Source organism: Hyposmocoma kahamanoa, unplaced genomic scaffold (assembly GCF_003589595.1).
Source record: "Hyposmocoma kahamanoa isolate Upper Pololo Valley unplaced genomic scaffold, ASM358959v1 95683, whole genome shotgun sequence".
Classification (NCBI taxonomy): Eukaryota; Metazoa; Arthropoda; class Insecta; order Lepidoptera; family Cosmopterigidae; genus Hyposmocoma; species Hyposmocoma kahamanoa.
Window position 1 is genome coordinate 2135 of NW_020655030.1, and position 16006 is coordinate 18140.

The window sequence follows — 16006 nt, forward strand, 5'->3', positions numbered from 1 at the left end:
TTTAAATTGACATTCTACTAATTCAAATTAAAGAGAAATAATTTTTTTAAATAGTTTTTCGGCCCCGGTGTAAAGTCCTATTTTTCGAGATACGACAAGATCGCTTTCCGGCGTCGTTGTATGGAAATGTTATTATATAATTACAAAAGAATTATAAATAAAAATGACTTGGTTTCAAATTACCGCAAAAGGGCGTAGAAGTGAATTTTTTAAAGAAATTGTACGTAGCATAGTACTTGGTACTTGGTGCAACGGGCTGGTATCCGCAACTCGACGACAAAGCGCCTATTTTGCGTGTTTAAGTAAACGTAGCATAGTAAAGTTTATATCAATTTATGTTACAAACTAGATACGATACGAATAGTATTCTCCGAAAGACGCGCGAGCTGTTTTTTGGCTCGTTGACTCGAAAAGCCATCGGTGAAATATTTTATCTTTTTTTATAGTACCAAGCAAAAGGGACGAACAATTCGTGCGCCTGGTGGTAAGTAACACGATTGTCCAAAACAGTTGCTGTGTCAGTCAGTTGTTTAAATCATAAAGACAAAGTCAAATAACCATTTATTCCATAGGAAAAAATTTTACCCTGTTCGAAAACGTATGGCCAGGCAAAATAAATAAGACAGTCGGTAGAACACTATGGATATTTATAATATATAAAAAACGGGGCACAGAGATATTACACAGATACTACGACATAAGAAAATACTTATAATAGGAACTAAAACAAAATTACAGCAGAAAAAGCGCCCATGAAAAATTACTTCAACTGGAACCACTGTTAAACGCGGACTCTTGGATACCGATACGATGAAAACGAAAGTTACCGGAAGTCGATTCGTTATTGCCATATTTGGTCATGAAAAGGTGATATTTTGGCAAAACAGGGTCGATGGCGAGAAGCGCCATCTACATTCGCAAAGACTAATGTACTTCCTCGAGGATGTGGTCGTCGCGATATCGAGTAAGACGCTTGCGAGTACGCTTCGGGCGCTCTAGATGGAGTTGACACACTATAAACGTCACGTTCACTACGCTGACCTCCCTGAGACGAACGAGCAAGAAACTCTAGGGATTAGAATTGTGCCTGATCGATCCTTAGAGGGAGCGATCCTAGTTAGTTCAATTGGTCAACTGAACTAGGTCGGTCTTTTAGTTCATTTAGATCATCTAGTTCCTTAGTTAGTTAGTTCGTCTTGTCCTTGTTCGGACATTGAACGAACGCTCCAAACTAGTAATTTTATTCACATGAACTACTACGGACTTCTAGTATTATGACGTCAATATTACACTGTATTAAATATTTAAAAATACAATTTGTGTGAAATCGGTACTATTTGATTTTTCTTCATATTTTACAGGTTTAAAGACTGTCATTCTAACTAAATATCCTTTTTTTTAGCTTTTTAAGTTTATTTTAGGGGTTATGAGCCTTCAGCTCGCCGTTTTCTCCGGTGGCGCAGTCAAGGCCATCAGCGGCCAACTGCAAAATATCCTTCATAAAAAAAAGTTAATGTGAAGAGAAATCTTAGAATACAGAGAGCTCAGTAAGGCAACCAGGAGTTGAGTCCCATCTTGGGAACTGCTACCCGGTTGTTCTGATATTTTGTACGCTAATATAGGGTGAATAAACCCCATCTCGCGGAACGGTTTCCAGGAGTGAGTCCTTGGGAACAACTGCCCGGACCTTCCGCATGTAGGGTGAAATTGTATTGGCGACATACAAGGTGAAAATAAAAATCTTCTGAACAATTTGGAGTTTCACTTGGCTTGTTTTGGTAACCTCATCCAACGGACGAAAGAACCCCCCTCCTTTACAAACCTTTTTTTTTTCAAGCACACACGCACCATTATTTTTTAAAATTAAATAAAATATTACGTAATTTTGAAAATATGGATTATTGCAAGTTTCGTGTACATTATGTATATGGTCTAAACTTGGAAATATGGAAAACTATGGAGAGTATAACTTTTTCATTGGAAAAAGAACCGACCTTAAAGGTTTGCTTGCTTTTTTCCATTGGATTCCATTTCCACGGAATCCCCTCATCACTTCTTCTTGACAATGGGACTGTTAAGGACTCCTTTGTGTGATTTGTTAATACATGTATTGTGTCAACTGAAATGTCGACTTTTAATATTTTTTTAATTTGTGATAGCCAAAACAAACCCGGAACAGCTTCCTCGGCATCAGGGACCACCTCCAGAATGAATCCCTTCATCAGATTCTGCCTAAGTAACAATGGGGCCACCACGAAAGTGCATCCTTTTAAACAAAAAAACAATTTTCAAAATCGGTCTGCAATTGACGGAGATATCTGAAAACATAGATACACTCGAACGTAACCTCCTCCTTTTTTTTTGAAGTTGGTTAAAAAGTAAATTTGTTTATTCTAAATCTTAGAATAATATTCTAAATATCATTATTTATGTAGAAAACATATTACAGAACGTCAATTATTGAAATCAAAAATATGTAGGTAATTACATATTATTAATCCGGGCCCTAGTTATTATTTCTCACATAGAATTATGGAGAGACTATCGAACTTATATGTGTTGAAGAAAACACGTGGATTTGGCGATGTTTTTAAACGCCACTTTAAATTTAATCTTCCATCGCTGACGCTAAGCTGTTCTTCAGTTTGTCTGTTTATCAATGATTGAGTACGTTTTGATTATTATCATAAGTAATGATAATCAAACGGTCTCGTTCTATGGGTATAATAAAACGTTATCATAATCAAATATTTGTTGTATCTTGGAAAGAGGTCGCCGGTTACAAATCATTAACGCACACACTCAATGCACACACTCAACATACAATAAAAATGGAAGTAAATTAATTTGCTACCTCGCGAACCCTGTGAAGGTTAAATCGTGCAAAATAGCTGCGCTTGTGTTGAGTATTTTTTCATTATTATTCCACCCTCCCTCCGCATAAAATTAATAAAATAAATAACACAAGCGCAACTACAGTCACAAACCACCACCAAAAATATAATCGACTCTCGGCCGAGCGTCGAGCAGTCAACAGCCCTTGAGGATGCCTCGTGGAGAGGCGAAACAGGTGTCGGGTATATTACACACCAGCATACGGGTACACGCCAGTACATCAAGCTACACATTGACGTATCTTGTTTCGTTGCAATGGAGACGGTTTTCGTACAAAAATGTGTAGTCTGATGTGCCGTTGTCCGTACAGGCTAAGTTTTCTTTTGCTAAGGCTTAACTTCATGCTTTTTGACCATACCTTTACCGAAGCTGCAGTGCTTTGAACACAGCCGTAGAGTTGCCTGCTTATCGGTATTCTACAGGATATATCACGGAGAGTGTGCGATGGAATTGCATAATTTGATTCCGCCTTTTCCTTTCTATCATCGGGGGACTAGACGTGGGCTGGGGTTCCACCCCTTTGTTGTGTATATTCCCCGGATTCACACGAAGCGCTTCGCATCCACATTTGTATGGCGCGCGGGTAGGAAGTGGAATTCCCTGCCCGCAGACTAGTTCCCTGAACGCTATAACTTGGACCTTTTCAAGGCGAGAGTGAATAGGCATTATTTAGGTGTGCATGTTACATCGTCCACTTTATTGTCACTTTCTATCAGGTGAGATGGAGGTCAAATGCGCACTAAACTTTTTTTTTGTAAAAAAAAAAACGAGTACCTAATTATTTATTTTACTCTTATTGACTATGTTTCGTATCGTTTCCGTTACTGAATTCGTATAATGCAACTCTATCGATGTATTATGTATGTACAAATAAATTGCTTTATTAAACATAATTATCAAGTGACGACTGTCACTATGGTACGGTACGGTATGGTATGGTACGTGAGGTAAGTGTACGTGTGGTGGTGAGGTAAGTGTAAGCGTGGCGTGGTACGTGTCCGCAACTCAACGTCTAAGCACCTGTTATGCGTGTGGTGGGTGCCAGATGTATATCTGTGGTGCCATCCAAGCTTCTCCAGGAATCTTAGCAGCCTCTTGGGTATGCTGAATACTTTGGAGAACGACCTCGGCACTCCAAGGTACTTCGCCTTGTGGTTAGCCACGGCGGAGCATTGTAGTAGAATGTGGGCGGCCGCTTACTGCCCCTCCATGCACGCTTTGCATCGAGGGCTATTCTGTGATACCTAAATTAAAAAGGTGTTTATTGTATGACCCATTAGGTCAGGCAGACTGTCACTATAATTCTCGGTAAGTATCGGTAAACGCCCTTGAGTGATAGTTTAATTGAGATCGGATCGAGTCATAGGGTTGTATTCCAGAACTCTACTCAATGCTCAAGTCAGGACTTTAGTATGATTTCAAGCACTGGAAATACGACTATAATGACAGGGACTTAAGTATGAAATTCGAGTGCTTTAAACCATACTCAAATCCTGACTTGAGCATTGAGTAGAGTTCTAGAATACGACCCATAATCCGCACAGAACATAGAACACGTTAGAGAGAGTTCCAGTAATAAGTAATGCTAAGTGCGAGCGAGAAAGGTAGAAATTCCGTCTCTGTAGTAATATAGTAATACATACATACAAAAATCGAAATACGAAAATCCTTTATTGCCACAACGACACTTTTTGGAAATAAATAACATGTTAAGCCAAAAATAAACAAGAAACGGTACGCCAAACATGTCAGAGGGAAAAAGGAGGTATCTCTGCTTGTGTAGCGCTGTTTTTCAGCCACCTCCTTGTCCCTAAGATCTTAGGCGGGCTTAAATGCAACGAGGGCCTAAAACACTTATAAAATTAAAAAAATATATTATTCAAGATTATTAAATAATTCAATATTATTATACATATTAGGGGAAGATAAATTTAACGAGAAGAAAATATAAGAGAGAAAAAGAAATATCAATGGGATACTCTCTACAATTACTGTGTGTGTGTTTGTGAGTGTGTGTCTGTGTGTGTGTGTGTATGAGAGTGTGTCTATATGTTAAAAAAGACTATATAAAGTCTATATAGTCTTCTATTATAGGTCCTCCTATTCAACGAGTATTGATGGGGTTCTTTGTTAGAGAGTACAGGCTTACATATTAAATTTTGAATTTTGATGCTGCTGATCTGTAGGTTTACATTCTTTTATTTTTTCCATCCTCTAAGGGCTTACATGATGAAAACATAGACAATTATAATTTCTATCTTTGTTGGTGTGCTAAATAAATGAGGTGGTCGTACGCAATGATATTATGCTATGCTCATTGCTCGTACGTAAAAATAACGTTATTTTGTAAATGAACTCTATATCTGTCAAATTCACAAGACAAATGTCAAATGGCACATAACCTAAAAAAGAACATAAAGTGCATTTGAATTATTAATAAACGCTTTAAAAGTAGCGATTTTATACTCTAATTGCATTTATTTGTCATCAAAAATGAATATTGCTCGTACAGTGTGTGCAATAAAACATACAAGTTTCGGCAAAAATGTCGTCAGAAAATTTCGAATTTCGTCCGCAAATTATGAATCCTCACAAGCTACACAGCCACAGGTTAAAGAAGAGACATTCAACTTCGAAGATTTAAAAACAGTTGAACGTACGGAACGTAGAAAAGAGAAAATACAGCCCTTCATGAAGGACGTATTTGTTTCGGTGTTCAATCGCGACTTACTGGCATTCCCTGAAATTTTAAACAAAGACGAGTCCGAGGCACTTGACCAAAGAGTTAATATTCTCGAAAAAGTCTTCACTGACCCGGAAAAATCAAAAAGCGATCGCAAGGAAGCTCTCAAACGTATCGGGTTGTATGGAGCTCCAGTAAAACTGACCAACGGAGGCCTGGCTATGAATATGACAGAAAGTATAAGGTACTTAGAGACTGTAGGGCTAGATCTCGAGCTCGGACAGCAAATTAGTGACCATTGGGTGGCATTGGAGGCTTTAAAAGTTGGTTTTAGTGAAGAGAACTTTCAGAAAATTGTTGACGACTTGATTAGCGGAGAAAACCCTATAGGGTTGTGCATTAAAGAGAAATTGGCTGAAAGGATATCACAGGCGGATTTTAGGACTACCGCTGAGTTAGATTCACGAGGTACTTGTTTCTTTTACATGTTTATATAATTTTTTTTTATATGCACAATAGTGTCGTAACTGAAAATATGTGAAATTCAAGATTATACTACATCTGAACGTAAAATTTGAATCTCTACACATCAATACAATCGTCAGTAGAATATTGTTAGTAACAATTAAAATATGTATATTTAACTCGAAATGAGACAAACCTTTTCTGGACTAAACAATCCTTACTCAAAAATATGAAATTATTTTATCCCCTTTTGTTTTTAAATATATTTGGTGTACGAGTGAAACTGTACATTTTTTATGATTTATATTTTGGTATTTTAATATGCACAAGTAAACACGCACAATATCATATGTATTCGATTTATGCTTACAGTAACACCACGGTGATCGATGTATATTGTGCAATAAATGAGGGTTATTATTGTCTCGTTCGGACATGGTCGTTTTATTTACATTATTAGAAGCAGGAAAATGTTTACGTGTCTGTAATAAAATTTAACTTATGCATAAATTTTAATAATCTTTCATGGGAAGTGAGTTTTTTGAAGTTTGTCATCGATTCTGCAAAAGTACATTTCTTCGGGTAATATACTATTGTATTAACAGTGCGTTATTAAAAAAACTGACCTCAAAACTTAGTGGAATTACATTTGTTTTTTAAATCGGTGAAAAGAAAGTGCATGAAATCCAATAAACTGGATTCATTCCTTAATTTGCCACCCTTACAGGTGGAATGTTTTCTTCAAATTTGAAAGACACCACTACCGAGGTACACCCATTTTGAACAAAGAACGGATTATCGAAATTGGTCCACAAATGTTGGAGTAACACATAATATACACAAAAAAAAAAACTGTCGAATTGAAAAACTTCTCCTTTTTTTGAAGTCTGTTCAAAATACAAGGATTCTTGGTTACTATCTCAGATGATGTTAAACAACAATGTGAATGACAAACCGATAGCAGCAAAGAGTAACCGGTTATCTGCATTTTATTAGCTACAATTAATTACACTTCATCTCATCTAATTCGGTCTGTTACATGTAATAGACAGAATCAGTGACAATTTAGAGCAATGAGACAGTGTAAAAAGCTAATATTTGAATGATATTTAGAATATAAATGTATTCTCTCAAGTTTTTACTTTCATGATGCTGTATTGTAAAATTATGATCTCCTAACCCATTACTCTTCGCTGCTGTCGAAATGATCTTTACGGAAGCATATGGCACAATAATGGAATCCTGCATCAATGTTTCCGAAAGCTACATGAAATGAATATACACTTACTAGACAAATACGTAACATTGTTGCAAAATATCTGGTTCAATAGTGGCCAAGCATTAGTTTTCCTCACATAAAAATAAAAGGTTAATGTTTCCAGGTATTTGGAGGATCTCAGGTGAAAAAATTTGCTTCAATCAAGGCGGATATTACCTGGTGCTATCTGCAGTTGAGGCAGACAGGTTGAAGGCATTTTTGGTACATCCCAATGCTGAGGGTATCACCTGTGACGAGAGTTGTGTTACGTTTTTGAAAACTCCTGGTGAGTAATAATACACAACATACATATCGACCCCTCCTACGTAAAGTATCGCATGTCGAAATTGCCAAGTTTACAGGGGAGCGTTTTAAAGTTCTGAATTCACTGAAAGAGTGATCACCATAGATCTAGGATTTTATAATACTCTATGTGAGTAATGAGCTTTGCCGAATAAAACTGAGAAATACTAAAGTCACGTGTTATGTTCGTTTCAGTGAATTCAGAACTTTAAAACGCTTCCCTGTAAACTTGGCAATTTCGACATACGATACTTTACGTCGGAGGAGTCGATATGAGCTATCTCTAGGATTTTCAAGGAAAAAAAATGGGATATTCGAGACTATTTCAAAATTAGGTTTCAGTACTTATTATAAGGCTACACGTTTTAAACACGGAGCTTCTTGTAATATACTTCGTCCAGGGAGGTGTGCCACCTAACCTATTTCTGCTGCCAAGCATTAATGTGAGCATTGCTGCATTCCGGTTTTGAAGGGTAAGGGTGCTGGTGAAATTACAGGCACATGAGATGAGACTTGTCAATAAGGTGACAGGCGCAGTGGCAGTGCCCATAAGATCTTTGCGGTTTAAAGCTCAGAGTGATATTGCAACTATTACGCGTAGAAGTGTCGCTTACCACCAAACCCACGACTTCCTGTCACTAGATATGATAAAAAATGAACATTTTGTGGGACAATAGAGAGCGTATGAAACAAAAATGTTGGCAACGCGACAGCGTCACATCATTGCTCGCATTTATGCGTAGGCGCTTAAATGATTTGCGCTTTCAATTCCATCATTAACTTCCCCCCACAGGTACGCCTCTAGATCAATGCACTGAACAACAAATAGCACAGACGTTGGGCCTGTCTAGACTGCAGACCGCCACGCTTTGTCGACGAGCCCTTCACAGCGTACTCAAACATACTGAAGTTTTTGTTCACAGTCGTGCACTTGTTGGTAAGTGATTAGACCATTAGCCCCAGTATGGCGCCGCGATAAAGGTATTATATCCACATTTAGCTGTCAAATTCGAGTGATAAATTTTAACATTTTATCACAATAGTTAACATCGCGAGCACAGTGGCGTTACGTTCTTGTATTACCGTGAGTGCCGCGACCAATGGCTGCAAAAAACACAGCTGATTTTAACAACCATTTGACAGTTCTGCACATTAATTTTATCAACGTAAAAATTGAGCGCGACAAATGACAAAAAAAGAACTAATAAAAACAAGTATAAAGATATTTGTAAATTATTGGAAAAAAGTAAGGAGAACATTTTTAATACATGAGAGTAATTATATTAGAAGTACTTAAATAATAAGAAGTTTAAAATGAAATTTGTAAAAATTGAAACTACGAACACCCGGCCATGTTTTCTTTCATCGTATTCGTGGCGATGATTAAATTACTCTAGATTTCAACTCTGTGTTGATGATTGAAGGTTAAGTTTTGCTTATCTTCACCTTCAGGGAAACCTCTAGCAGAAATGCCGACAATTCGTTCCGTGATAGGAGACACTCTGCTTGATTTATATGCGAGCGAGAGTGCAGAATATTTTACAGCTGGATTACTCGATGGATACATGGAGCCTGATGCTGAGGTTGAAGTGGCCATGTGCAGGTAAGAATTAATCGACCTACCCTCTCTGAACCTCGTGAGTTTCTCATAATTCATGTGCAAAATTTATTATTATTATTATTTTTTTTTTATTTATTGAGGAACAAACAGTTTTACATATTTAAAAAATATACATACTTAAAATTAACATATTACTAAACCTTATTATGAAATTTAGTCATGGTAAATTTGTAGTAACATTGAGTAAATAGAAATATGCAATTTCTCCCTGAGAAGAACGAGCAAGAAACTGAATGGTATTGCTCTTTTCAAATAAACTTAAATGCTATGGAATACACTTTGAATCAAATTTGTATGGATTCTGGAGCCAAGTCGTCTTTCCATACATCTTTATCTAACACGTAGTCTTCAATTTTGTAATATGACTTTTCAATCAAAATATTTTTAATGTAGTTTTTAAAGTTAAGAAATTATAATCATATATATGCTCCGGAATCTTATTGTAAAAACGTATAAAGAGTCGTTTACCTTGGTTAAACGAAATCGTGGTACAACGAGTTTGGACTTAGTGGATATCTTCTTTCTTAACGAAATTATGTATATTTTTACGGCCATACAAAATATTTCAGTAAATGTACTGTGATGCCACAGTCATGATACCAGTCTTCTTAAACTTTTTTCTAAGAGAAAACCGAGAACCTAAACGGTACACAAAACGAATCGCTCGTTTTTGCAACACAAATATGTTTTGAATGTCTGCCGCTGTACCCCACATGAGAATCCCGTAGAATATTATACTATGGAAGTAACTAAACTAATCTAGCAGTAGCAACATCGGTAAGCTCACGTATTCTGCAGATTGCGTATGCAGCGGAGCTTAATCTAAATAAAGACTGGCGATCAACGCAACTTCCGAAGAACCAACCCGTGGTCAGTCAGTGCGTTCACCTACCCCATGTTGGCTCCATCACAAAATATAAACAACAATACGTTAAACTTAAAAAAATTCTCAGAGATCTGTAACCAATAGCTTTAATGCTTTTATAGGAACTTCATAGGAAACCGCAGCCTATCGGCAGCCCTAAACCTCCTCGCTATACCGTCACTAGAGATGCCCCAAGAGACAGCTGTACTACTCAATAACATGCGGGAACTAGTGTTGCGCGGCGAGACTCTACCGACCACAGTCAGTATGTTTATTGGTAAGTATATCTTTCAGTGTCATAGTTTTGAAACCACTATATACGTGTATATTCAACAAGCGTAATCATGGCATCTTTTAAAAAATATGGTAAAAGTACGTCACAAGGGATTCATGGAAAACAAATTATGCCATGTTTATTTTTAAACTTCGAAAATAAAAGGGTAAATTACTCTATAACTTAGGGCTCGTGCAGCGAACCGGCGATATATCGCTCAGTAGTGGTCTCATTTAAATTTGAAGAAAATATTTCACCTCTAAGGGTAGCAAACTAGGGGATTAATAATTTTTGAGGTCGGTTTTTTAATACTCCGTAAAAATAATTGAATATCAATTCAATAAAAAATTAATTAAAAGTTAATAGCGACATCTCTAGCCAGAGCTTGGTAGCTGTAAAGGTATCTAACTGGGTGACGAAATACTTTCATATATTTCTCACAGATGGCGGTACGGCTAAAAAGTCGTTGAAAACCAAATACAAAGATAGGACGCAAGCACATAGAAAAATTCGTGAGGGCCGCTCATTCGTTTCGTGGCTTAGTTAGCATAGTTTGCTAGGAGACGTCGGTTCGAATCCGGCCGGATCGATGTGAAGTTTTTCTAAGTGTTCGATATTTGTTTAATTATTATAATAGACTGGTGGAGTAATTTTACAAAAAATTATTGAATATCATGGTGGTCAAAAGTCTTGACATTCAATGAAAGTTAATTACAATATTCCACCAGTTTGTTACCTGTTTACAATTTAATTGATTTTCAGCTCTGAACGGCATCCACCACGCGGGCAAACTGATGGCGGACGAGGTGAAGCAAATACGCAACCCCTTATTCCACCCAACGTTTATTTTCAGGAAGGTTATTGCGAATCGCCATCAGGTATGCACCGTACGTGCTGAACTATTGCCTACTGCCACCTTACCTTTTTTTACACGTGCATAGGGCGCACTATAAGTTTCCGGAACTGGCCACTTACATAAACAATATTTAAAAAGTAATTACAACATTTGAAACTGGAACTCTTTGGCTGTAGAATACAGTTTGTTTCATCTAACTGTCTCTTGTTTTTACATTGTGGCGTCATTTTAGAAATTGGTTGTCTACATCACCATAGATTTAACTCGTGAAAATTTTCGTAGTAGGTATGATTTTCTAAGCCTTAGAGCTCAGCGGAGCTTCCCTCGGCTTCAAACTGCTTTTCGCGATGAAGCACCATGCAAGACGACTATTTATAGCTGGCTTGCAGAATTCAAACGCGGTCGTGTGAATCTCAGTGACGAATTTCGTAATGGTCGCCCGTCCACTGCTGTGAACAACAAAAACATCGATGCTGTGCGCCGTGTGATCAAAACAGACAGACATGTGACATACCATGGGATTTGGGCGCCTTTAGGCATAGGCATGAGTCAAATACATTCAATACTACACAAAGATTTGGGTGTCAAAAAGCTGTGCTCTCGATGGATCCCACACAATTTGACTTAGGCTCAAAATACGGATTTGGTGCAATGCCATGCTTACCAGATTCAACGAAGGGCCGTCAAATTTGGTGTGGGACATTGTAACAGATGGCGAAACATGGATTTATAGTTACGATCCCAAAACAAAGCAGCAATCGAGCGTATGGGTCTTTCGAGATGAGCCGAAATCAACCAAAGTGGCGCGCGAGCAAAGTGCCTCTAAGCGGATGATTGCTTCTTTTTTTAAATAAAACTGGACACGTGGCTACTGTTGCTTTGGAGAATCGTTGTGCCGTGAATAGTGGTTGGTACAAGACCATTTGTTTTCCGGAGTTATTGACAAATTCCGTAAAAATAACCGTAAACGCCGTATCATCTTGCACCACGACAATGCCAGTTCTCACACGGCCAGACAGACAAATGAATATTTGAAGGTGAACATACGTTGACCCTATGAGCCATCCCGCGTACAGCCCCGACCTGGCATCTTGTGACTTTTGTTTATTTTCAAAAATTAAGTGCCAGTTACGCGGTCAACGATTTTCATCACCTGAAGAGGCTGTCGAAGATGAAAATTATGTTTCAGAGATTGTCACGGAGGACTGGCATAAATGTTTTCAAAATTGGTTCATTCGTATGAAAAAGTGCATTAACGCTAACGGAGAAATTTTGAATGAATGATATTTATTTGCTCAAAATATGGTTTACATAAGATGGTATTTTATAGAGTAACAGTTCTCATATTTAACCGAAATCGGCATGCAAATATTAAATTTTATAAAATTCTAGGAATTGTATATAATTCAAAGCAAATCTAGTAATTTAAAGTAATATAAAAAAAGTTATTAATTTATAAATGTCATAAGTACTAGTAAATTTATGTCATGTCAAGTTAAAAGTAATAATAATAATCAAAATTTAAAAATTATACATAATGAATTAATGTCAATTTTATGTCAATCAATTATATTGTCAAATTTGAAAATCTTTGTTTGAAAAAAAGTCATTAAGGGAGTAGAATCTTTTATCTCTCAACCATGACATGAGCTTACGTTTAAATAAATGATTATTATTTACATCTTTTATGTTGGAGGGTAAAGCATTATATATTTTCACACACATAGCTCCAGATTGTCTCAGGTAGTAAGTTAATTTGGTATTATTGTGATTAATTAATTTGTCTGGATACCTTACATTTATTGAATGAACGTCTCGTGTCCTTTTGAAAAGTTTATAATTGTTTTTTACAAACATAGACACTTCAAAAATGTACATACAAGGCAGCGGTAGAATATTGAGAGTTTTAAACAAAGGTTTACACGTTTCGCGGGGTCCTAAGCCACACATTGCTCGTACACATTTTTTTTGTGCTACAAATAGTTTATATGAATTTATTGTTTTGAGAAACAATAAATTCATTTCTGACCATTTATATAGTATTTTTTCTTATTCATTCCGGAAACGTATAGTGCGCCACACGTACAATACCAAGTGACGGGACGAACAGGTCGTCCGCCTGATGGTAAATTACACGCCTGTCCATGACAGTTGCAGTGTCATTCACAGCTTTAACTCGCAAAGATCTGAGGGGCACTGCCATTGCGCCTGTCACCCTGAGACATAAGTTGACATGACCCATGTGCCTGTAATTTCACCAGCACCCTTACCCTTCAAAACCGGAACACAGTAATGCTGACATTACTGCTTGTTGGCAAAAATAGGTCAAGTCGCAGTACTTCCCTGGACGAACTCTTTCACAAGGAGCTGTTCTGCTTTTGAAATTGTATACATTTCTATGAAATTTATTTGAACACATCGAGTATATAACCAGACGATTGGCCAACCCGAATTCAAAACAATTGACGGGTGTTGTCAATTGTTTCACTTCAACATGTCCAGTTTAACTTGAGCTTTGCTATAATGGATGAAAATTGCAACATTACATATTTAATATTTAATTACCGATGAAATTTGATTGCGTTTGTCAAAACATCTAATTACAAATAATTAGATGTTTTGCAGTTTTTCCCACACCACCGAATGGAACAGCCCCTCATAGTTAGATATATTATCTTTATTACATTAAATACATAATATATTTCAAATATACGAAGACTTACACATAGGTCAGTTGTTGCCATTTTCCTATTTCAGTTTTCTAATTTGTATGATATTTAAAAGTGATAATCATAATTATAATCATTTATTCATAATTTCCATTACATGTCAATTTAGTAATGTCAATGATAATGTTAACTAAACAAATGTGTTTTAAATGAATTTCATTGTAAACTGATATTAAAGAAATATAGTAACCTACATAAAATAATATTGTTTAAATCTATCTATCTGGCACGGTAAGCTAGAATACGTCGGTTCGAATCCGGCCGGATCGAAGGAATTTTTTCTGAGTGTTCGATTTTTGTATTGATAATTATAACAAACTAGTGGAGTAATTTCACAAAAAAATAATTGAATGTCAATTCAATAAAAATTTAAAATACAACGAATAGCGACATCTCTCGCCAGGACTGGTAACTGTAAAGGTACTAACTGGGTGATAAATCTTTCATAGATTTCTCATAGATGGCGCTACGACTAAAAAGTCGTTGAAAAAACCAAATACAAAGACACGACGCAAGCACATAGAAAAATTCGTGAGGTCCGCTGGTTCGTTCCGTGGCTTAGTTGGTATAGCGTCTGGCACGGTATGCAAGAAGACGTCGGTTCGAATCCGGTTCGATCCGGCCGATCGAAGGAATTGTTTCTGAGTGTTCGATCTTTGTATTAATAATTATAACAAACTAGTGGAGTAATTTCGCACAAAATAATTGAATATCGATTCAATAAAAATTTATAATATTATTTAAAATTAAAAAATTACGATAAATTAAAAAAAAGAGCGTTGGATTAGTCACATTTTTAGCCTAACGAGAAAGGAAGACGTGCTCGGAGCGCTAGTGACATCGTAAGTGATTGTATACGCGATGGCTCATTGTATGAATGGTCCGCGTCGCCTTCTCCAGCCGGTGAAGATCGCCGCGGAGGCGGCCTACGTATCGCAGTGTGTACCGCACTTTGTCGCATCTCTGTGCGAACTGATACAAGTGATTGCGTGCATACATGGCTATCTGGAGAATCAGCAGACAGGGAAGCGTCTGTATCCCTAAGGACGCAAAATGTAAGGCCCATTTGCCTAATGAGTTGCCAGGGGTGGATGGCCCTTATTTCGTGTCTATTTCTGGTTATGTACTCGATGTTTGAACACTTTATCTCTATGTCCATCTGACTTACAAGTCAAAGTCAGAACTAAGAATGAATACCAATAACACAACAATTACATTACATTGGAATTTTACAATATGTAAGATTCCAATGTAATGTAATGTATATATTTATTCACGAAATTCAGACGCATTCGCTCTGACGCGTCTCGACCGTCAGTGACAACATCACCCTGCTTAAAAACCCGTTTTTATACTTGCAGGAAAGAGACGATCCAAAACTAGATCTCTATTTAGCGGAACATCTGCACCCTTCTCTAAAATCACACGCGGAGCAATTGGAATATTGCGTGCTGAGAATGAAATTCGCCTCTGAGACCTTATTAAGCCGACATGGAGTTGATATTGGAACTGCTTGCACGTAAGTATATTATCCGGTAGGACCTATGTAAGTAATCAATTAGTACAGTCATATACATGAGATACCTGACCCCTTAACATGCCCAAACCGACCTACGTATTGAACAAAGAAAAAATTAATGCAATTTCAATTATATTGTCTAAGCAATACAGTGGAGTGTCGCTTGAAGATAATCAACATATTTTTAAAACCAATACTAAATTTCGTTATTTGACATCTAAGTAAATTGGTCGAGCGGCTTGTTATATCGACTGCCAGTTACAATACCCGTGGTTCGATTCCACGAGCACTTTTTTGTTTTACATTTTTAACAGCATTGTTTCACTTTTTAATGTGAACGTTGACAAATCACAATACTTGCTCACTAGAAATTGCCTTTGGTGGGTAGATATTATTAATGAAATGTAGGGCGGGTCTTAGAATAATAACGCATAGAAACCTAGCCCGCACACGCTAAGTGAGGCAAATTGAAGCGCTCCCACACGGGCGGGCGGGCTTTCAGTGCTCAAGGTCAACTTGCACCGCGAACAGCTCAAGA

The 16006-nt window shown here is 37.1% G+C and overlaps 1 protein-coding gene across 2 annotated transcripts; it reads left to right on the forward strand.

Moving 5' to 3' along the window:
- The first annotated feature begins 5376 nt into the window (after window positions 1–5376).
- Window positions 5377–15487, forward strand: LOC113238427 (acyl-CoA dehydrogenase family member 9, mitochondrial). Of its 2 annotated transcripts, XM_026475256.1 has the most exons (7): window positions 5377–6046; window positions 7426–7587; window positions 8398–8541; window positions 9057–9207; window positions 10213–10367; window positions 11127–11242; window positions 15311–15487. In XM_026475256.1, the coding sequence occupies exons 1-7, from the start codon at window positions 5389–5391 to the stop codon at window positions 15470–15472; spliced, it is 1548 nt and encodes a 515-aa protein (XP_026331041.1). In that variant the 5' UTR covers window positions 5377–5388; the 3' UTR covers window positions 15473–15487. The 2 variants fall into 2 exon arrangements, with proteins under 2 accessions (XP_026331041.1, XP_026331042.1); XM_026475257.1 differs by lacking the exon at window positions 9057–9207 and having other exon boundaries at window positions 8398–8496; window positions 10299–10367.
- Window positions 15488–16006: the final 519 nt, after the last annotated feature.

Excerpts from the sequence above, each read along its gene's own strand:
- LOC113238427 (XM_026475256.1), top strand. The coding sequence starts at position 5,389 with ATGAATATTGCTCGTACAGTGTGTGCAATAAAACATACAAGTTTCGGC. Across the intron at positions 6,047-7,425 it reads CGCTGAGTTAGATTCACGAG|GTATTTGGAGGATCTCAGGT; the intron begins GTACTTGTTTCT and ends TAATGTTTCCAG. Across the intron at positions 7,588-8,397 it reads TACGTTTTTGAAAACTCCTG|GTACGCCTCTAGATCAATGC; the intron begins GTGAGTAATAAT and ends TTCCCCCCACAG.